Source organism: Phocoena sinus, chromosome 18 (genome assembly GCF_008692025.1).
Source record: "Phocoena sinus isolate mPhoSin1 chromosome 18, mPhoSin1.pri, whole genome shotgun sequence".
NCBI lineage: Eukaryota > Metazoa > Chordata > Mammalia > Artiodactyla > Phocoenidae > Phocoena > Phocoena sinus.
Genome location: NC_045780.1, coordinates 9,392,037 through 9,416,455, shown reverse-complemented (window position 1 = coordinate 9,416,455; position 24,419 = coordinate 9,392,037). Strand labels below are relative to the sequence as shown.

Genomic DNA, 24,419 nt, shown 5'->3' with positions numbered 1-24,419 from the left:
TGGCCGCTGAGCCTGCGCGTCCGGAGCCTGTGCTCCGCAACGGGAGAGGCCACAACAGTGAGAGGCCTGCGTACTGCAAAAAAAAAAAAAAAAAAAAAAAAGAGGTGGAGCTTAATTCTCCTCTCCTTGAGTGTGATCTGTATTTAGTGACTTGCTTCTAAGAAATAGAATGTGGTCGAAAGAACAGAGAGTGATTCATTTCTCATGGGTAGATACCTAGGAGCAGAATTGCTGGACCATGTAATGTATTTTTATTTAACATTTTAAGAAACTACCAAACTATTTTCCAAACTGGCTGTGCATCTTACCCTCCCACTAACAAAGTATAAGGATTCCAGTTTCTCCACATCCTTGTCCATCTTTTGGGTCATACACATCTTAGTGGGTGAGAAGTCATTCAGTTTAAAATGTTGGTCACTGTTTTAAACTTTAAACAAAAATAGAAGTTCCAATTGATCACAGGAAATGATAGAATTCAATTAACTCAAGTCTGGTTCTTTGTTTTACAGTCACTCATTGTTTATCTCAAATATACAGTCCAAACGATCACAGGGTTGGAAACAGGAACTGAATTATGCCCAAAGCAATGTAGAACAATTCCAAACTCTCACCTGTTCTGGCTCTTATTTTCTTACTATTGAACAAACCCATGTAGCCGGATCTGCCTGTGTCAGGGGCTGACTATAGCTGAGAGTTCTCTGAGTTAACTTCCTAGTAGATTAAAAAGCTTATTAAAGGATATATAATCAAATATGCTAATTGGAAGCTTACATATATTCTGCTAAAATTCAGCAGTAACTGCAACGATTGATATAGAACAAAGAACAATAAAAATATCTCACTAAAAGAACTTAGAACTGCCAGCTCATGGTGGTAATAAAAAGCAGATCAAATTTTAGTTGGTTTTCTCAGTTTTTAAATTCCCACAGATGCTGCAATAATGAACCGCCTCTTACTTGTTTGTACACCAGCCAGAAGCCCTGACTCTTTGTAGTCAGGCTGCCAGGGACCATTCCCCATCACTCCAGGAGGAAGCTGGGAGGATGTGGGAACACTGACTGGTACATTTTTAAAGCCAAGGGTGAATTGTAACTGTTAAGTTATCACCTTTGTAAATTGCCAAAGGACAATTTAATGACAACTTGTATAAGAAGCAGTGAAGAGGGTGAGATGGAGAGCATATTTCTGCACTTGCTCCCTAGACCCTTGTCGGAAATCCTCTTGGGCTGTGCCTTATGCTGACGTGTGCTCGCTCTGCCTTTTCCAGATGCCACCTTATGAGTAAGGAAAATGCTCTAAATGAACACATCTTCACTGGGACCTCACAGACAATAGATTTAATTAAAAACAGGGGAAAGAACAGGGAATTAAGAAAGTCAAATACATTCCTTCCCAGCTGGAGACATGGGCCAGTACGGGGGAAGAGTGGGTATCTAGGCTGGGGAACCCCTCAAACTTAGGCACGCATGGGGGAAAATCCTTGCGAAGCACTCTCAGGGGGCTAGGCAGAAAAGTACAGACACCTTAAAACAACAATAAGCCTCCCAGTTCAAAGTGACTGGAAGCTGGTTCTATAAAACCAGGAAGAACGTTCTGCCCAGAGGGGCAGCTGGTCAGTCTTGGAACCACAAGAAAGGAAATCTCAGAGGGGAACACTGGGAATATCCATCGGATAGGCCTGCCTGGGAAAGAGAGCATCAGGGCAGTGGGCTTCCAGGGCCTCACTCCCCTGTCAGTGGCCTCTCCCCAAGGGACACACAGGCCACCAGCATCCTGTCCCCCATCTCACTGAATTCTGTTCTGTGCTCACCAAGCAACCTTCGAGTGTGATTTCCTGCCCACAAGCGGGGCCTCACGGGGAGATAACACACACGCAGAGTGGGAAGCTGTTTTTGGTCCTCAGAGCAGAGCCGCAGATCTAAATGGGAATGGAGGGATTGGGGAGAAGAAGGATGAGTGGAAAAAGCTTCAGAAAGGGCTTCCAGGACATAGAAAGCATCATTCTACTCCCTCCTCTCCACCCGGGTGCCTTCCTCTGTATCAGCCCTGAGGTGTTAGGCAATGCCATAGCAGGGCACGGGGAGTTTTAGAGAATCACCATTTCCAACCTACTGGACATTTGCATGATTGTGGATTCTCAAAAATAAGTGCCCGTAGATTAAGGGAGAGTCCTCAGGCATGGACATCTGAGGGCTACAAAGGGCTCACAAACACCGAGTCCCCTCCATAACGACAGCCTCAAAATCCAGCTGTTTTCAAAGAACGGATACGCAAAGCATCATGACGCACATTTAAATTGTGGCAGACACTCTTCTTAGTGGTATTTTAACATCTCTGAAATTCAGATTAAGGAGGGGGTCATACAAAGTGGCAAAATTCACCGGGGAGTCTTTTGCTGTCATTGTTTAATGTGACCATGTACCCAGAAATACTTGCCCATAATTGCCCTTCTCTACAGGAACAAAACGGTTCTTAGCACCATGTCAAGTGCGGTTTCCCGAAACCTGATTTTTTGTTTTGTTTTGTCTTTTGCGGACAAACTATGAAAGGTTTATTCTCAAATATTCGGACTTGACCCTCCATCCTTCCACATTAGTGCGAGCACCAAAGCAAGTCCACGTATTGTTTTCTAACACACAAAAACTGTTCATCTCAGACTACTCAGGCTAGAGACAGGCAAGGAGAGAGTGAGTAATGAGTCTGATCTGAGAGCATTTGTAGAGGAAAACAACGCGGCACTTCCCCTGAGGAGACAGGAGTGACCACCCCCTCGCCCCCAGCCAGTGTGGGCCGGATCCGTCCCATCCATTTAGTTTTGAGAGCCTGAGTTTCCCCTCCAAGATCTGTACCAAGGGTCATTAAAAAGTACATTTGCCTTAAAGGTTAGTTAATGTAACAATGGGTTTTAACTAACCATGTGATCTATCAATAAGGAGAGATCAGTGGGTCTTCAAAGAGATCATAAGACAAAAGTCAAGGAAACCAGGGAGACAGATGATGGCCCTGGAGAAGAAGTAATCACCCAACAGGAAGGAGAAAATCAGGGGAAAGGGGTAACTGTACGGCAGGACCACCCTGGAGAGGTCAGTAACACCCCCTGCCGACATTCTGTATTTCCCAAGTGAGTAGGTGGCCTTGAAGATCTGGTCTCACAGTTTAACTGGCATTCCCAGTGTCAGGAGTTATCACGCAAAGTCTTCTACAGGCATGATCACTGCTTCTCTTCCTAATGTGCTGTGACTCCAGGAATTAATAGAAATGTAGCTCTTCGGAAGTTCCCTTGTATAGATTTCTAGTTTCTCTTTGATTAAAACATTTAATAATACAAAGCTGGTACAATAATTGGCAGGTCCATTAAACTGTCAAGTGTGGCAAAATGGTTGTGCAATGTTCTGTCTTTTTCTGTGGCTCGCACACAATCTGACAAATGGAACGACAAAGAAATGTGGAGCTCCTGTGTTTATTTAAGTAGGCTGCAGAGATGAAAAAGAACTCTCCTCAGTGTGCTGACTGGAACATAACTGCTGAGAGAATAGCAGCTACAGGAACAATAAGGTAGAAAAGTCAGGTCTTATGAAAAGTGACTGAAAGCTTGCCTATCGGTAGCCTGGCATTCCTTTATTTTTTATTATTCAACAAAGAGAACATAAATGGGGATCATGCTAGCTTTTTAAATAGTTCAATTCCTTCCCCCTCTTATTTATTCCTTCCTTCTTTCCTACCTTCCTTTCTTTCTTCCTAAACCACACTAAGTACCCTGTGTTAACAACCTAGTGTTGTAAACACATACAGACATTCACAAATGCACATATACATGACATAGTTTCTTCCTTGTATATTAGTATTATTTAGAGAAATATAGTACCATACATCTCTGCAGCTAGATTTTTGTCACTCAATGATACTTCATAGAAATCCTAATCAAGGGTACAGACTTTGCTATGGTTTATCCTTTTTAATGGCTGCATAATATTCTATGAAATTTTAAAATATTTTCTTTTGAACACTGATTCAACCATTCTTCTATACGGATTCACTTTGTTTCATTATTTTAACTGTATGAATAATGCTGTAATAAACATCATGGTACATATTATTTTTATGAAATTATTATGTATTTTTATGTCTTTGGAATAGCTTCTCAGGAATGAGACTGGTGGATCAAAGTGTATGTGAATTTTTATTCTCAGAAGATATTGTCATACTGCAATTAATATTTAACTTGCAGAATATGACAGTACCTTTTCCTGTGCATCCTTACCTCTAAAGAGTATGATGGTGTTATGTTCTATTATATTTGTATTAAATACATGGTTATAAAGGGATAATGCATTGTTACTTTAATTTGCATTTCTCTGATTACTGATAATTTTGAGTATCCATATGTTTATGGCCATTATATCCACTTTTGGATAAATTATCCATTCATATTTATTTTCTATTATTTGTTGCCATTAGTAAGAACTCTTAGTCTTTTAAAGATATTAACTTTGTTTTAATCATCTGTGATGCAAATATATTTTTAGCTATACAATTTCTCATTGACCTTGTTTAAATCTTCTATAGCTTTTGGTTTCTTGTCTTGGTTAAGAACAGTCTCCACAAACCCTAAATTGTATGTACAGGCTCCTAGATTTTCTTCTGTAATTTAAGTCATTCATTCATCTATCTATTTATTGATTTATTTTTACATTTAATTTTTTGCTTTGAAGTCTTCAGTTAACTGGAATTTATTTCTATAAATGCTGAGAGACCTGTATATTTCCATTTTCTTCCAGCTGCATGGTCAATTGAGCCAGCACCTTCCAGCTCACACTGAATTAAAATATCAACTTCATAACAGATTAAAATAGTGTATATTTTGGAATCTATACCAAGACTTTTCATTCAATTCCTCTACCATGTATACTTATTTAAAAAACCAATGCCTTATTTATTTGATTATAGTGGCTTTATAGTATGCTTTAATATCTGCACTCACTAGTCTTCTTTGTATACATTTTATTCTTGGGCTTCTTATTTTTCCAAATAAGCTTTAAGATCTTTTAATATTGTTTTTAAATGCTATGATTCTACTTGGAATTGCAGTATATATCATAATTAATGTTAAATGTAAATATTATATGTACATGTATATAGTGAATTTTAGAAGCACTAACATTTAAATTATTTTTAGTCTATACATCTAAGAACGTAGTATGATTTTCCATTTGTTTGAGTCTTGTTTTCAGGATGTAATAGTTGTCTTCCCACAGTATTTCTTTGCATTTTATTGTAACCACAGATTAATTTTTCCCATTTTCATGGTTAGGTCACTTCTGCTATTGATTGTTATATGTATTTTTATATCTATCTGTCTTACCAATTCAAGTATTTTTTTCCTTATGTCTCTTGGGTTTTCCAGGAATATAATAATATTATCAAGAAAAAGAGTTTTATCCTTTCTTTTTCAATGTTTATACAAATTATTTTACTATCTTTTCTCACTGCATTTGCTAGAACTTTTAAAACAATGTTGAATAATAATGGCAAGAACAAGCAATCTTTTTTTTTTTTTTTAAACATCTTTATTGGGGTATAATTGCTTTACAATGGTGTGTTAGTTTCTGCTTTATAACAAAGTGAATCAGCTATACATATACATATGTTCCCATATGTCTTCCCTCTTGCGTCTCCCTCCCTCCCACTCTCCCCATCCCACCCTTCCAGGCTGTCACAAAGCACCGAGCTAATATCCCTGTGCCTTGCGGCTGCTTCCCCCCAGCTATCTACCTTACTACGTTTGTTAGTGTGTATATGTCCATGACTCTCTCTCGCCCTGTCAAAACTCACCCCTCCCCCTCCCCATACCCTCAAGTCCGTTCTCCAGTAGGTCTGCGTCTTTATTCCTATCTTACCCCTAGGTTCTTCATGACATTTTTTTCCCTTAAATTCCATATATATGTGTTAGCATACGGTATTCGTCTTTTTCTTTCTGACTTACTTCACTCTGTATGACAGACTCTAGGTCTATCCATCTCATTACAAATAGCTCAATTTCATTTCTTTTTAAGGCTGAGTAATATTCCATTGTGTATATGTGCCACATCTTCTTTATCCATTCATCCGATGATGGGCGCTTAGGTTGTTTCCATGTCCTGGCTATTGTAAATAGAGCTGCAATGAACATTTTGGTACATGACTCTTTTTGAATTTTGGTTTTCTCAGGGTATATGCCAAGTAGTGGGATTGCTGGGTCATATGGTAATTCTATTTGTAGTTTCTTAAGGAACCTCCATACTGTTCTCCACAGTGGCTGAACCAATTCACATTCCCACCAGCAGTGCAAGAGTGTCCCCTTTTCTCCACACCCTCTCCAGCATTTATTGTTTCTAGATTTTTTGATGATGGCCATTCTGACTGGTGTGAGATGATATCTCATTGTAGTTTTGATTTGCATTTCTCTAATGATTAATGATGTTGAGCATTCTTTCATGTGTTTGTTGGCATTCTGTATATCTTCTTTGGAGAAATGTCTATTTAGGTCTTCTGCCCATTTTTGGATGGGGTTGTTTGTTTTTTTGTTATTGAGCTGCATGAGCTGCTAAGAACAAGCAATCTTATCTAGTTCCTGGTCATAATTAAAGTAATTTTAGTGGTCTGCTATTTAGAATAATGTTTGCCAGTGTTTTGTAGTCTTTATCAAACTTACAAATGTTCCTCCTGTACATATTTTCCTGAAGTTCTCATTAAGGATAGCTGCCAAATGTTTATCAAGATGGCTTTTCAACATCTATTGACATGTTAATTTACTTTTCCGCTTTAATTTGTTGGTGTAATGAATCATGTTGCTTGATTTCCTGATACCAATGCAACCTTGCATTCTTGCAATAAACTCTACTTGGCCATACTTTATTAGTCAGTTAATATTCAATACATGACTGGATTATTGTAGCTAATATCACATTTAGAATTCTCTGCAACTAGTGTACTACTGGTCTTTTTGCACTACTATTTTTATCAGGTTGCAGTAATAAGATTGGCCTCATAAATACAATGAGAACTTGTCTTCTTCTATAGTCTTAAATAATTTAAATTACATCAGAAATGCTTGCCCTCTAAGGTTAAATAGTGTTCAGCTATGCAATTATCAAATACTGTTAACTTTTTCAATAATACATTTTTAATCTCTTTTCTAATCTCTCCTATGGCGCTCAAACTATTCAAAATTTCTACTTCTTCAATGAATTTTAAAAATTTATATTTTCCTAGGAAATCAACAATGTTTTCTAGATTTCTAAATTACTTTACTGAGATTAAGACTTTCTGTGTGGTCAAGAACATGAACTATTTTTGTAAATGTTACATGGACACTACAAAACTACATGTTCTTTGGGAGTCAATAAATAAATTTGTGTTTAATAAATAGAAATTTATTGACTCCATCTTGTAGACACTAGCTATAGGCTTAGGAGAAATCGGCTTTCTACCTCTGTCCCTTCCCTCATCTTCAAACTTTTTTTATAAAGGTGTTCACCACCTTTATAAAGGTGTCCCCAGTGGCTGGGTAACTTGTATTTATGCATAGGTCTCAGTTTTATGTCACTTCCCCCAGGAAGTCCTCCTTCATACCCTATACTCAGTTGGGGAACAGATTCATAATACAAAGAATATTTTCTTCTTGGCACTTGTCTATTGGTCATTATGTTGTTATTTGTATAAGTAATAAAGCAATATCTTTCTTATGATCTAGTAACTTCCACGAGGATGGAATAATGTTTGCTTTATCTTATCCGCAAAACATAGTTAAACACAATAGAGTTTAACTGGCACATAGTAGGCATGCAATATATATTTCTTATATGAATGAATGAATGAATAAATGAATGGTCTGTTAATCAGAGGAGATATAAATTAAGGAACCATCACTGGCAGTTTTCCACTGTGTGGTTGGAAACCCAGGCTGCCACATCACAGAACCTTGAAGCAGACATGCAAGAAAGAAGCAGAGTTGAGAGATGGAGGAAAAGAAAATTTCCCAGCTCACAACAGCACATCAGTCCCTCTTTAAAGTTTGTATCGGAGGCCCAACTTCATCCCAGTCCTTGGGTTCCTGAGACGTGCTGTAGCCTTGTAATTCGACTTTTTACTGAAGCTAAAAACAAAACCAGATTTCCTTAGTATTTTCCTAATGTCCATTTCCTGTCCCAGGACCCCATCCAGGACACAACATAACTTTTTAACATCTTTATTGGAGTATAAGTGCTTTACAATGGTGTGTTAGTTTCTGCTGTATAACAAACTGAGTTCTGTAGGAGTCATTCCACATCTAGATATATTTTTTGATGTATCTGTGGGGAGGAAGGTGATCTCCATGTCTTACTCCTCCGCCATCTTGAAAGTCCTCCTACATTACATTTAGTTCTCATGTTCCTCAGGCTTCTCTCGGCTGTGAGCCTTTCTCAGGCTTTCCTTGTTTTTAATGACCTCATTGTATATATTTTTGTAGTTTATTTTACTCCTTCTAATTTTATGTTCATTTTGTGTTCACTTTGTTGTCTCCTCTTTTTCCTTTTGCTATTTTTTGCTGGTTTTCATAAGTTTCTTTTCACTCTTTTTCCTTTTGTTAGCGCTGCTGTTTTGTAACTTTCTATCCCATTAATGTTTGCCTCCCCTCTCTAGGACCTCATAACAAAACATGTATTTCTGTAGTATTTTTTAAAAACAAGATATAATTTGCTTCCTTCACCAAGACAGTCTACACTAATAAGGTCAGTCTTTTAGAATACTTTCACTGCTGTTCTCAATTCTGCCCTTAACCAAACCAAGATAAAATCTTTGAAATGCTTTTCTTCATTACTTTTCTCCCCCTTCACCCCTAACTTGTAGATTTCTCTGAGATAGTTTTGTACTTTTCATTCTAGATTATTATTAGAATTACCCTCACACAGTTCCTCTTTATTTTAAGAATTCTTCTTTGGGGTAGCTAGCATACCTTCTTCCCTTGTCTATTACTATCCATTTAAATTTAACTGTTTATGCATTGTCAAGCACTACCTCTCTTCCTCTTCGTGTTCTCCTGTCTTTGGTGGTTGTGCTGGTAGAGGATGGTGGTGTGTTGGTTATGGTACAGTTGTTTGGTTGTATAGTCCTCCCTCTAGTAGTTTCCTCTGGCACCAATATGCCCAAGTGATGTACTCTCTCTGGGTCACAGCACCACTCTCTCCTCCGTTCTGAAATGGGAATGACGTCTTAAGTGGATACAGGACCATGGGTTGCAGTTCATTTCTCTCAGATGCCATTTGCCACCTTCTATCTAAGGCATTGCATATAAAACAGTGCATGGCTGTCTGATTCTTTAAGTAGCTGGTTATTTCCATCTAGAAGTTAGTAATGGTTTCTCTTCATTCTTGAAGAATTTTCCAGGCAAGCTTTGGTGACTTTTTTTCTCATCCCTTCTGCTTGGAACTTGGTGAAGAGTTTCAATTTGCACATTCAGGTCTTTCTTAATCTTGAGGACATTTTCTTCTTTTATTAGTTTAATTATTGCCTTTTCATCATCTGTTCCTTTTCTCCTCTCTGGATCTTCTTTTATTCACATGTTAGTTCTTCCAAATATATCCTCCAAGTCTTTTTTTTCCTCATGATTGTTTTCTCCATATATATATATATATATATATATATATATTTTTTTTTTTTTTTTTTTTTTTTTTTTTTTTTTTTTGTGGTACGCGGGCCTCTCACTGTTGTGGCCTCTCCCGTTGCGGAGCACAGGCTCCGGACGCACAGGCTCAGCAGCCATGGCTCACGGGCCGAGCCGCTCCGAGGCATGTGGGGTCCTCCCGGATCAGGGCACGAAACACACTTCCCCTGCCTCGGCAGGCGGACTCTCAACCACCGCACCACCAGGGAAGCCCTACAAACACTTTTTGATAGTTTTCAATTTTGAGAAGTCTCTTTATGCATGTGCAACTGTTGTTGGAGCTATTAAGAGTAAATGATAGGCTGTGACAACACTGTTGGGATTATTTTGGGACATTATACTGGGATAAGTTTCTGATAAATTATATCGAAATATAAATTTTATTACATCTAGAACTGCTGATTGTCAAGGAATAATTTTTCTAAAAGATTTCACTCTCTGTACAAATGTGTTTCATATGTCTGAAGTACACTTTGAATGTCGATTTATACAGTGTTATCTTATCATTTCCTCTGACATTCCTCCAACTCGTAGAGTTGCCCATTGCTGCCTGTCGCATCTCCGCTGCCCGTGTGAGTATCACACTGGCCCATCAGCCTCCTCACAAAACACAAGTTCAAAGACAAAATTATTTTAAGAATTTCAAAACAGTCGTAGAAGAACATTAAACCAAGCACAGGGCCTTTCTCACCACAGGCCCTGCCGGGGAATCCAGACACATAGCAATGGTGATTTCTGGTTTTGTACCCACTAGTGGTTTGGACTGGAGTGTTTAACACACTTTTTTTTGCCAATCTAGTAAGTAATTTGTCTTATAAATCTGCCATTTACAGTCTCTCCTTCTAGAGGTTTTCTGAAGCTCTCTAAGCCAGCAATTATCGCTCTCCTTGTAAATCAGCTGGTACCTTTTCTAGGAAACCAACGTGATCCTAACTAGCCACTAATGACTTAAATTAGTTGCTGGCTCTTTCTGAGCCCCTAATTTTCCCAAGACTAATTAGCTCAGGCATAGGGAAGTTCTGGATTCATCCAGCCATTTAAAACACGATGGACATAAATTCAGTCCATACCATAATTCAGAGTGCAGGTTCCGGAACAATCCTGCCTGTTCAAATCCTCCACTTTCCTGCCGTGAGCCTTTGGCATGTCATTAACCTCTGTAAGTCTCAGTTTTCTCATTTATAAAACAGGAATAACGGCATACCTTTCAAGATAGGGTGTGACAAATGTTTATTATTACTGTTCAATTCTAGATAAGTGGGGCTCAGTCTCTTAGCTGATAGCAGTGATGTCCCCAAGAGAACGAAAGTGCTAGCTTTGACTAGCAAATTTTTTCGGTAAAATATAGAGGATGTTCACTACTGCTTTCTGAAGGAGTCCACAAGGGAGCAGAAACAGAATCCAGTTCAGTAAGGCCATTCAGAAAGTATGGCTGGGCGAAGCTGCCGCAGGATCCACTGAGTGTGTGGGTGTGTGAGCGTGAGTCTGTACGGGATCCTGCCTGTGCTTACTTGAAAGCAGGCTTTGAGTGTCCATGTATACAACCAACAAACACACATGGCTTTTATCTGATGTCTGGGATTGTTGTTCCTCTGGGTTACATGGCAGCTGTTAGCAGAGCTCCAACGCGACAACACTCATAAGTAATATAGAACAGAGCATCTCCTCTTACCCACACAAGACAAAAGAACAGACATTTTCTGAAGTTGGGTTTTTTTTTAACTGGGATGAGGCTTTTCCAACACCTGATGTTTGGTCATGAATTTGAAGCATAAGCCAACAGCAGGGTTTGGTAAAAAGGAATTCTGAATTTAAAAAGAAATTCACAATTAAGTGTTTTCAGCTTTACCAGTATGTACTAAAAGGGTAATCAGGTTTGATTAATCAACCCTATTTACCAATAGATAGGCATCAAGTAAAAAATTTAATTTCTTCCCTGATGGACTTTATAAAAGTATGACCTATTACAAGGAAATGAAATCATCAAAAAGATGAAATTAAAATATTTCATTAGATTCTCCCATGAGATTTGTGTTACAGACTATCTGCAGGTGTCTCTACGGCTGAATGAGTGGCCTCTGGAAATGGCCACCATGCCTGCATCCTTCCCACACTCCCCCTCCACTTGATGAACCTCTTCTGCCCTCCCAGCCAGCACTAGTGCTGGCTGTTTAAGGCTACCCCATACTGTGAGTAATTCACCTTCCCTGTCTTCACTGCCAGCTGTCTTAGTCAAGGTCCCATAAAAACCTGCACAAGGAAAAGAAGAACCACTTTGAGATTTTACAGCAGAGGGAATGTCATGCAAAGAGTTGGTTCCAGGGGCCTTGGAAGAGCTGAGAAGCCAACAGGGGATGGAGAAGAAAGCTAGCGAGTAGCAACAGCAGGCATCCACGGCCTCCTCTGAGCTACAGGATAAAGGAGAGGGTGTTTCTGGACCCCAGGGGCCAGGGTCACCTGGGAGAGGCTGGAAGGCCCACCCAGTGGGCACTGGGGCAAGGTAAGAGATGCAGGGCAACATCCCAGACCAATTAAGCTGGAACCCCTGCAAATGGGGCCAGGCATCAGTGGTTTTTAAAACTCCCCAGGTGATTCCAATGCACAACCAGGCATGAGAACCCCAGCTTTAAGCATCTAGGAGAATCTGCATTCTTACAACTGCATCTGCCCCGCACTGAGCAGACGTGGGGAAAAGTGCTGCTGACATACCATTGCTCAAAGTCCAGAAGCAGAGACCAAAGACGCCGCTAAATCGGGACGCCAAGCTGCTCTAAGATACCCTAAAAGGAATATCCAAGAACTGGATTTGATTTATAGAATTTTGCTTCATAGGTAAACTTTAGTAATTGCTGTCTAAAATATACTATTTCAAAGAGCCATCCTCTGTTTACTGAAAAAATTGATTAGATATCACACTGTGTGCCAATTACAGTAAACCATTAGCTAGCACAATTGATGCACAAGGCATTTCCAATATACATAAACTAAAACAGAACATCCTGCTTATTCTATTAACGTGCACATATTAAGTGTGTGCTAATTATTTCTTGAATGCACTAATAATCAAAGGAAGATTAGTGTTCAGTATAATACTATTGTGATTTTTAATTGTATTTTACTTATTTTCAAATGGATAATCCATGATGATACATACAAAGAATCTGTTAACTAGAAACAAACATCTTAATATGATCTTCTTTTAAATAACTGAGAAGATACTTCAAGATTTTGTACAGCCCTCGGGTAATCACAATGAACACCAATTATCATCATAAACATTGCTAAAGAGAAGTCTGACTAGCAAAACTCCAGGTAATGAGTTCAACTGAGCCTCAGTAAATGGAAAAAAAAGAGTGAACTCTTTTTAAAGAACGCATCTATAATGTGTTTCATTAAGCATTTATTCACACAAGAAATGTTTCTTAAGCAATTAATATACATTCTAGGGAATAACAAGACAAATAAGATGAGGTCCCTTCCTCAGAGCACTTTATAATCTAATGGAAGCGATGAGACAATCACACAAGTCCCAGTAAGAGGCAGTAGTTGCTGATTCTAACGTTCAGTGAGGTTGAGGGTGAACAGGCCAGAGGACATGAGAAGGGAGACTTGAGAGCAAATGTCAGCTGATTGTGAGGAGTAGGGACACACATTAAAAGTACTTGAAGAGAGAAGCGACCAAATCAAAATGGCACTTGATGTACAGAATGGACACACGCCAGGAAACCATTTAAGGATTACTGGAAAAATCAAAGTGAAAGGTTCAAAGAAGACAACAGCAGCAAGTATCCAAATGAAGCATGGATGCTAGAAATATCAGGATGAAAAATCCCCGTAGAATTTCATGCCTGAATGTCTCCAAGGGCTGACTGAATAAAATTAAGGAAACAGAAGGAAGGGCTCCTTTGAAGGAAAAGATAATGAATATTCCTCTTCAGATATATCTGGTTGAAGGCTAGAGAGACATCCAACGAGACATCCAGCATGAATGCACTGAGAACACTGTTTGCAAAGTTGTTTTATGATGATTTCATCATTGTGTAATTGTATCCAGAAATAAAATACTCACTTGTCATTCATAATACAAAATGTTGTGAACAAAATTACAAATTCCTGTGTTAACACGATATTCTTTTTTTTTTTTTTTTTTGTGGTACGCGGGCCTCTCACTGTTGTGGCCTCTCCCGTTGCGGGGCACAGGCTCCGGACGCGCAGGCTCAGCGGCCATGGCTCACGGGCCCAGCCGCTCCGCGGCATGTGGGATCTTCCCGGACCGGTGCACAAACCCAGGTCCCCTGCATTGGCAGGCGGACTCTCAACCACTGCGCCAACAGGGAAGACCAACACGATATTCTTAATGACTTTCAAAAACAACAGTGCAAGTCATCTTTACATGCATCAAATATATACTGTTTCCACTTCACTTTAATAAAATCATGATGGTGAATCATGATGATGTTGTCCAGCCTTTTAGGTTGATGTTTAAGAGTACCAGATCCAACTGTTCAAAAGCCCATCATATAAACAGTTATGATCCTTGGTGGACTTCACAGATTTGTGCTTCACTGACAGAGCTGGAGAGACTGCTGAGCTGTTAGAGAGTATATTTTACAACTGTATTGCAGTTGCGTTGAAAGTAGCCCCACAGTTTTCTTTATAAGCACTACAGCGTTTCATTGACTCTTCCCTTTCTTTCTCTATTTAGCGGTGATGGGCAGGAAGTCATCACTCCATCCTAACAATGAGTAAAAAGCTGAACAGACTGAAAAAGCAACAATTCTTCTTGGATCCGTAAGAGAGGGTAGGACACAGGGCAAACTGCTGCCCCCAACTGGAGAGACAGACAAATATAGGGAGTTGGGGCTTACCCAAGTAGAGATGCATGAATGGAAACCAGCTCAGGAATCAGTGCCAGGGAGGAAAACCTGAAATGTAATTCATGAATTGCCAGAGGCTCGGTGTTAAAAACTCCAGGGGAACCCAGTCATCAGAGAAAAGAAACTATTTTGAAATATGCCAGAGCACTCTGTTCTTAAAAAACCTGCCCTCAGGAGAAACTAGTTGAACAGAGCCTAACTTACTCAGATATTATCAGAGCCTATCTGACCTGGGGGAAGGGAAATACCCAACTCCACTCAGTTCTAGCTTTCCACATGGGAGAATGGAAATACCCAACTCCGTCTCATGCTATCCATCCTGTCCCACCTAAGATAGAAGAAAAAACTGAGGAATGCTATGAAGTTCACAGCCCAAAGGCACAGACTCACTGAAAGACTGAGACCTAACCATAGGCTAGAGAATGATTCCTGTTCCCCCACACCTCACCCTCACATTACTAAAGACCTAGTTACAGCAGTTCCTTTTACCCAGTACACCATGTCCAGTTACCAAGAAAAAATTAGATCTACCAAAAGGCAAAAAACATAATTTGAAAAGACAGAGCAAGCATCAGGACCAGACATGGAAGGGATTTTGGAATTTTGGAATTATCAATAACTTCCCTAAGAAGGCAAAAGACCTGTACTCTGAAAACTACAAGATGTTAATGAAAGAAATCAGAGATGACACAAACATATGGAAAGATATACCATGTTCTTGGATTGGAAGAATCAATATTGTCAAAATAAGCATACTGCCCAAGGCAATCTACAGATTCAGTGCAATGCCTATCAAATTACCAGTGGCATTTTTCACAGAACTAGAACAATTTTTTTTTTAATTTGTATGGAAACACACAAGACCCCAAATATCCAAAGCAAGCCTGAGAAAGAAAAACAGAGCTGAAGGAATCAGGCTCCTTGACTTCAAACTACACTACAAAGTTACAGTAATCAATACAGTATGTTACTGGCACAAAAACAGAAATATAGATCAATGGACTAGCATAGGAAGCCCAGAAATAAACCCACATATCTATGGTCAATTACTCGATGACAAAGGAGGCAAGAATATACAATGGAGAAAAGACAGCCTCTTCAATAAGTGGTGCTGGGAAAACTGGACAGCTACATGTAAAAGAATGAAATTAGAACATTCTCTAACACCACATACAAAAATAAACTCAAAGTGGATTAAAGACCTAAATGTACCACTGGGTACTATAAAACTCTTAGAGGAAAACACAGGCAGAAGACTCTTTGACATCAACTGCAGCAATATCTTTTTGGATCCACCTCCTACAGTAATGAAAATAAAAACAAACAAATGGGACCTAAATAAAGTTAAAATAATTTGAAAAGGTACATGCACCCCAATGTTCACTTCAGCACTATTTGCAATAGCCAAGACATGGAAGCAACCTAAATGTCCATTGAAAGAGGAATGGATAAAGAAGATACGGTATATATATATACAATGGAATATTACTCAGCCATAAAAAGAATGTAATAATGCCATTTTCAGCAATGCGCATGGACCTAAAGATTATCATACTAAGTGAACTAAGTCAGAGAGAGAAAGACAGATATCATATATCACTTATATGTGGAATCTAAAAAGATGATACAAATGAACTTATTTACAAAACAGACTCACAGACTTTGAAAACAAAAGTATGGTTACCAAAGGGGAAGCGGGGGGAGGGATAAATTAGGAGTTTGGGATTCTTACTAACTGGCTTAACAGGTGTTGGAGAGGAGGCTCCTCTATGGTTGTTTGAGGGATGGATATAGTTTGGAATTAACATATACATACTACTATATATAGAACAGATAATCAACAATGACCTACTGCATAGCATAGAAGATTCTATTCAATATTCTATAATAACCTATATGGGAAAAGAATCTGAAAAAGAATGGATATATGTATATGTATAACTGAACCACTCTGCTGTACACCTGAAACTAACACAACATTGTAAATCAACTATACCCCAATATAAAATAAAAATTAAATTAAAAAAACATAATTTGAAGAGACAGAGCAAGCATCATTTGTATCATCTTTTTAGATTCTTTCCTTAACCGTGTCCAGTCTACTTTATAAGTAGACTTGTTTATGGGCTTATAGCCCATCAGAGGCACTCTTCATTTCTGTTACAGTGCTTTTGATCTCTAGCATTTCTTTTTGGTTCCTTCTTAGGAGTTCCATCTCTCTGCTTACATTGCCCATCTGTCCTTGTGTGCTGCTTCTTTCTCCACTAGAGTCCTTAGCATATTAATCATAGTTGTTTTAAATTCCTGGTCTGATAATTCCAAAATTCCTGACCCTCCTCGCTTTGCTTGATGGCTATGACACCCTGGCCTCTTTATGTAGTCCAATCTCAATCCCCTATTGTAATAGTCATGACCCCTAGTCATTTGTCTTTAATAAGGTCCTCCTTACTATTAAAAAAATATAAAAATAAAAATAAAGTTCGAGAGATGCTGTTGTTTTGTTCTGTTTTTGTTTTTTGGAGGTTTCTATTAAGATATCCTCAAGCTCAGAGATTTCTGGTTCACAGTTTTAGCTTCCCGTGGTAATCACCTGGGAGCTTTAAAACATACCACTGCCTGGATCCCACCCTAAGAGAATCTGATTTAATCAGTCTGGGGATTTTTAAAAGCTCCCACATGATTCTAATGTGTAACCAAGGTTGAAACCTACTGGTCTTGATTAACCCCGTCTCTCTACAGACAAGAACAATAAGACTCCGCAGCCTTAGTAACTTACTCCAGGTTATAAAGCAAATTTGAGAGCAGACCTAGGAATCTGAAAATGCCAGTCTGGTTTGGGGCTGCCTACACTATGGTAGAGCCCTTTCCTTCCACAGCTGAGGCCTCTGTTCCCACGTTGAGGAGCTGGCATAATCCTTGCTCCCCAGAGCCTTTCATTCACCTGCTCCTGTTCATCTTAGGAATGTTCTGGCTTTCTGGACACATTTTAATGCCTCTCTCACAATTTTCATCTATGTTTTGCATCCCTCCCCTCCTCCACTGGGCCCACTCTCGTAAGCCCTGAATCGTTCCCAGACTTTCCAGCCTCCTTGTAAATGCCCTTCTCCGTACCCTGGACTAACATTCGCTAAACATCATCACCTCCAATGGCGTTGCTTCTCCACACAACCCCCCTGATACAAACCGAAAAAGCTTCATCTTGAATTCTGACATTCCAGGTTCTGGTTCTGTCCCCTTGTCCTTCGATCTTCCTCACCTTCTTGCACCCATTGAACCCGGCCTTGACCACACTCTTCCATGTAACGCCATGGCTGTCAATGAACACCTGTCAGAATGTCTCAGGGGAGCCCTTTTGCCAAACCTCAGGTGCTGCAGCCCTCTCCCCAAGGGCACTTCACAGAGTGGGGACTAAAGGAAAAGGCCTGGTCATCTGAATTTTGAAATCGCACCCCTCAATCCTGAGGCCCTGCCCCACCACGGGCTCTCCCCAGAACTGCAAGGCTTTCACGTGCTTCCAGGCTTCCCTCATCTCAGCCCTTTGTGTCTATGAACCACTGCCACTGAGTCCCCAGCACTGAGGGAAGCTTGCTGCTCTGATCTTGTCAGTCTGATGGCCCAGTAACCCCACTGTGTTTGTTTTGCTGGCTTGATAGATTCATGACAGGCACAAAAAAAAATAAGGACATTTTAGAATGGTACGAATTTGGAAGAAAATCTGGTTCATTCTTTATCGTGTTGTCCTTTACTAATGGAATATTTTCACCTGACCCGTCAATCTTTAGCTCTAATTATATCTCCATTTCACTGCTCCGTGGCTTACCACTACTGTCCCTGTTCATTGAAATGTTTTATCTTGAAGCCTCTGGGCTACTTACTAGAGACTCATAATACCCATAATTTAAAGAGGAAAAAAAAAGTTATAAAGCCTTCATGTCTTAAATGCAACAGCATGGCCTTGAAACACTATAGAACTTGCGGTCTAATAACTTAGAACTGAATTAGCTAAAGCTTTGATTCACATGCATTTGGAGATCAAAACAGGCTGAAATGCCTTAGGCAACATTTATGCTTACGGCCATAATTAGACAACTGCTACAATATTGAAAAAAAAACGAATTTTACAAACTAATCAATTGAGACTTCAAAAAAGAAAAACATGTCAGCTTATTCCAGCAGTTTATTAAGGGGCAATGTTTCAATTGCAAATAATTTATATCATATAACTAAGCTCATTTAAAATTAATTAGTTTTACCATAAATAAGCATATTGAAGATTCTACCAAAATCAGAAACTCTACCAAAGATTTTTGAATCACATAAAAATTTAGTTAATGGGCCTTCAGTTATTTACCAGTAACAAATACACAAATCTCAGTGTTTTGCCTGTGTCATTAGATTATTTTAAAAGAGCACATGGTACAACACACTGATACAGAAAATCCTCCTGCCAAATTATCTTCAGGATTCTATCAATCCAACATTTGTAAAATTAGAATCCAAGAAAATACTCTAGTATTGATACGATTAAGTACATGTGGGTGTTGATTTTTTGCTTGTTTGTTTGTTTGGTTTTACCAAGGACATTCTATGAAGATGTATATTCAAAGTCACAAATAAAATAACTAAAGGGCTTCTGGGTGAATTATTTGACTGTAATAGGCCCTGGTTTTATGTTACTGAGCTCTAAAAATCTGATTAACAAGAAATCACATGCACGTTAAGAGTAAGTGAAATCAGTTTGGAAAAAAATACTTCTAGGATAGGTGCTTTATTTATTGAATACTTACTATGTTACTCCCGTTTCACAGATGAGGAAACTGAGGCTCAGCAAATTCTGAACATGGGTCTTGCTGACTCTTTTGCCTAAGCCTTTCTGATTCCATTAATATGTAGGTTGAAATGTTTTTCTTCTTTAACCTATTGGATCAAAAAAGGGGCTGAATATCAGTCACCAAGTCTTTGCTGGTGTGTAGCAATCATGTCGTGAAATGGGATTTCACAATATTTTAGGCGTCCTGTCACAGTAGTTATTGGCATTTGCACTTTACTCAAGGTTCCTTGTGGTTTTTCTTGACCTCTTTCTCTTGGATATCAAACAATGGGTATTTACCACAAATGTATGAAACAAAAACGGTCCAGAAATGCACTATGACAGACAAAACTCTAACAGTATTTAATAGTTATGAAAATTGAAAAGGTAATAGGTTCTAAGTAGAAAGCTACATGTTCTAGGAAATTATAAGTATCTGGAGATGACGTAAAGGAATCTAGATGAGTTCCCTGTTCTTATTTGCAGATAAAGAACTTAACCCAATAACAAGTCTTGCAAACAAAAGGATTACTGACTAGTTGAGGGACACAGTGAACAATGAGGAAAAGAGTTAATAATACTCTCACCTAGTGAGTAGTCTACAGATGAGGACAGGACAGCAGTTTACTGCCTTGTGACCTAGAAAGACAGGTTATCAAAGGTTATTACATGTAAGTCATCATTCCCTCCTCTAAATACAAAGAATTGAGCTGTGTGGCATCTAATATATAGCAGTTTCTGATTCTTGACAGATGGTCCCTATTAAATCAGTCTCTGGACAAAGATGGTGTCGGTGAGCTAATTCTGTTCATTCATTAACTCCATCACTCCTTCCCACATTTATTGAACTAACTGACCTTTATTAAACAATATTTTGCATGGGACACTGGGCTAAATACTCAAAACAAAACACAACAGCCATGGCTTCTGTTGTCCCCTCTAGAACCAGGCCCACCTGTCAAGATTGGTTCCTGGTCATCCAAATTAATACTTTGCTTCCCAGGCTGAAATTTTTAGCAGCGTTGTTCAATATGAAATATTAAATGGAGATGCTATAGAACAATATAGTAATTCCTCTATTAATTCAGAAAGGGGCAAGTTGAATTAGAGAAAAGACTGGATTATAGACTATGTAAAAAGAAAATCAGTTTAATTCCAGCACCTGAATTATGATGTTCAGAATTGCAGAATTCTTCATCCACACAAGAGTCTTTAAAATATTTGTTTTAATCAGTAGTTTTAGTTTAATGGATAATTTACATGCCAATGATTTCTTTGGATTTTAGACCTTAGAAGATTATTGAAAAAAAATGTTATTCTTCTAATTCGTTAAATACTTTGGATAGCTTAATAATGCAGCTAATTTACGTAGCAGAGCAAGTCTCTCTTTATAGACCTTTACTATCCAATAGAGTAGCCATTGCCCACATGTAGCTACTTACAGTATACAGTCCAAATTGAGCACAAGATGTGCACTTTGTGTAAAACACACACCAGATTTCTAAGACTTAGTAGTCCAAAAAAGTATGTAAAACTCTCAATCATTTTTATATTGACTGCATATTGAAATTATAATATTTTAGATATGTTGGGGAAAATAAAATACTGTATAGTATCAAGCTTTATTTTCTATGCCTTTTATTTTTTTAAGTGAATACTAGAAAATTTAAAATATGTGGCTTGCATTGTATCTCTGTTGGATGGCATTATAACAAATAATAAAAAGAAATGTTTCCGAGGCATTAGTAGATTCTAATTACTATCTGTGGAAGTCCAAAAATAAAATGAAAAATGTCCTTAAATGAATATGAAAAACCATCCTTCCAAACTAAAGCAAAATGAATGGGGCATAAGTGCATGACCCACCACACCTCTCCTCCCCGTCTCACTCCCCAACCCCAGGTTCAAAGGAAGGAACCTGGAATGTAGAGCAAAACAGAAAATATGGCAGAAATTAGCCCAGAGGCCTTGGGGACCACGGCTTACCACTTAATGCCGCTGCACAGCTGGCCCCAAAAGGTATTGAAATGTAGGACTTCCAAGGGAATGGTCTCTGTATTTTAAAAAATATATGTAACATGGTGAAAAACTCAGAATTCATGAAAGTAAAGCATCAATGGAAGAAGTAATGCCCTGAGAAGCCAGTTAAGAAATGAAGATTCCATCCCCGATGGACCAGAAAGCCCTTCTAGCACCTCCTGCTGCCTCCGGGTTCCCAGCCTCATCTGAGCGGTGTCCTGCCCACTCCCCCTTCCCGCTTGGGGCGAGCCACCGACCTCCCCCTAAAGTCTACGGGGACTCAAAGTTAGCGTGATGCTCACCTGATAACTTTGCTGAATGATGCTGAAGTGTCATTTCTCATTGGGTCTTTGGCGTCTCCTGTCTCTTTCAGTGTCTGAAACTCCCTCTCAGCTCAACCATAGGGATTAGCTTGGAGCACCCTCCCCGCCCCTACCGTCTTCCAGCCTCGAACTTCACTCCTGCTTTCAGATCCCTTTCTTCACCACTCAGATCATATTCTAGGTGGTTTAATCAACCCAAAAGAACAAAATAATTAAGAAATTTATCTAGTTATTTGGTGATGTAAGAAAAAGTTTCAGGCAGATTTATTACAATTCTTTATCAAGGGACAGAACTGCTTCTCTCCACACTCAAGGAAATTAAATGCTGTAGCAAGAAAATTATTTTTAAATAAAATCCATTATTTAACGGTAATTAACAATAAGAAACTAGTCCAACAAATAGGAATCATTAAATAAGTTGTGATAAATTCATATAGTGGAATTACTCTACAGCTATCAAAAATCATGCCTTTGAAGACTGACAAAGGAAATGCACACAATGAAAATTAATAAAGACACATAACTATTTACAATATGATCTGACTCTGTAAAATAAAATACATACACTATGTTAATAGTGGCTACCTCAAGGTGGTGAAATTACAGGTTATTTTTTTTCTTTATATACAGTTTCTGTGTTTTTAAGTTTTTTACAATGAGCATATATTACTATTATAATCAGAAAAATATATACATAAAATAAACTATTATTCTCTAGTTTGCAATTTTAACAATAAGTCCAATTTTTAAGAGTACCACCAAAAGCTTATCTTTCATGGAAAAAAATCATACCACCTCTAAAGATGATACATGATACAGTACAGTTTTTTTTTTTATTCACTAGAACCCTGTGTCAGCAAGATTAGTTATGCCAGACATGATATTGATTTATCTTGCCTGATATAATTTTGGCTTATCTATAAAACAAACATTAGGATAATCCCCAACTCCAGTGCAACAGACTTCCCTGTCTGAAAATCAGCAAGACTTATTTAAGGGGCTTTAAAGGATAAGACCTAATTAGCCCTTTCTAAAAATCCATAGCATGTTTCTGTATAAAAGTTCGAAGCAAAACTCATTCAAAGTTAGCTCCACAGAAGTAGCAGCAAAAATATAAAATGGACCTCAGCAATTACAGAAACAAATCTTCCAGCGTTATTAGACCAAATACTTTTGAACCTACTAAGAATTTTTAAGACTCAATTCAAAGAAATTTTGGCATATTCTAAAGAACAGAAAGTGGAGTCACTCCTCATAAAATAAGTTATTATTTCGTTCTTATTCTCTCAGAAAAGGTCACCTCATTCATTCCAAGGTCTGCTCTAAATAAAAGAGTTTATAATAAAATTAATCACGATGTTGCTCATAACAAGTACTTTCTCCTCCTTTCTTCCCCCTCCAGCCACTGCAGTATAATGCATTTCACAGTCGGTTTATGCTTCTTTAAGGGCCTAATATTGCATAATTCATGCATATTTTTCTGCACACATTTAGTGAAAGTCCATGTGTGCAGGCCCTCGACAGGGACACAAAGCCCTCAAGGACCTGGGGTTTAGAGAGTGCCTCGAAATATAAAAAAATATATTTTATACTTACATAAAATATAGAGTTCTGTCATTTGTTCTGCTAAGCCTATCATTAACCAGATATGTAAATTAATATAACAGTATTTGATAGAAACACTGCTTTAAAAGGAACATTCCAGCCGAGGGCCCTTTGTCATCTGTTCTATATTCTGCCATCTTCTTTTTCAAGGGAAACTTGGCTCAGCAGAGACCATTAGGCATATCATGGCAGTTAAGATATGGTTACTTGGGACTTAACTTTTGATTCCAATACTTGCAATATGACTTCAAGATAAACACTGCATATAGCAATGGGCACAGACAAAAAATATTCTTAATTTTGTCATTCAATTTCTGTAAAAATGTTACAGAATGGTTCCCATTTCTCATGCTTTTGTTATAGAATGTGCTGCAGAAATGACAGCCCCTGTCAGTATTTTTTTTAACACCCCCCTGCCAAAAAGAACAAATCCAGGCACTATTCACATTATTCAATATTTTACAATCACTTATGCTCATTTCAAAAGCTCTGTCAAATGCTACAAAAAGGTCTTCTAGAAGTCAGATATATAAAATCTACAGTTTCAACACTGAGAAGTACAAATGGTTAACAGCTGCTGTGTGTGTACAATTATTTCAAATAAATGAATAAGAAAAATATCAAGACTATTTGTAACTTCTTCTGCCTCTCTTAGAGTAGTAAAAAATAAGAGAAAGAGAAATAATAAAAGCAAAAAATAGAAAAGCTATGAAAGCCAGTAAAGACTTTCGGGTATGAAAAAAGCTACACTCTGTACACAGGGTGAATTCTTCTGGACAAAATCTTCCCAGAGTTTTGGGACCTGGGAAGCCATTGTTCTCAATAATTTTCCTGTAATGTTTCATGGATGGTTTGGGCTCAAACTGATTTGCAGCATAACGATACAGGCCAAACTTCGGAGCTGTGTGATCATTAAATGAATAAGCAAAGTATCCACAAAGATTGATACCATCCAATATATAGGCTAGAAAAACAAAAGGACAGGAGAAAAGTTATGAAAATATTTTGCACACAACACTTTGCTTTTACATAGCCCTGGCGCATCAGCAAAAATGTCAATACCATTTAATAAAGCTTCAGATTTAATTAGATTTAATCAGAAG

At 38.3% G+C, this 24,419-nt stretch overlaps 1 protein-coding gene across 3 annotated transcripts in view; it reads right to left on the bottom strand.

Moving 5' to 3' along the window:
* Nucleotides 1–24,419, bottom strand: part of KL (klotho) — a 79,525-nt gene that overhangs the window by 18,743 nt on the left and 36,363 nt on the right. For all 3 annotated transcript variants that reach the window (XM_032611033.1, XM_032611032.1, XM_032611035.1), the window contains exons 5-6: nucleotides 21,691–24,280; nucleotides 19,347–19,476 (exon numbers count right to left, since the gene is read on the bottom strand). In XM_032611033.1, the coding sequence (XP_032466924.1) occupies nucleotides 23,943–24,280 (338 nt within the window). In that variant the 3' untranslated portion in view covers nucleotides 19,347–19,476; nucleotides 21,691–23,942. The remainder of the gene's footprint in view (nucleotides 1–19,346; nucleotides 19,477–21,690; nucleotides 24,281–24,419) is intronic.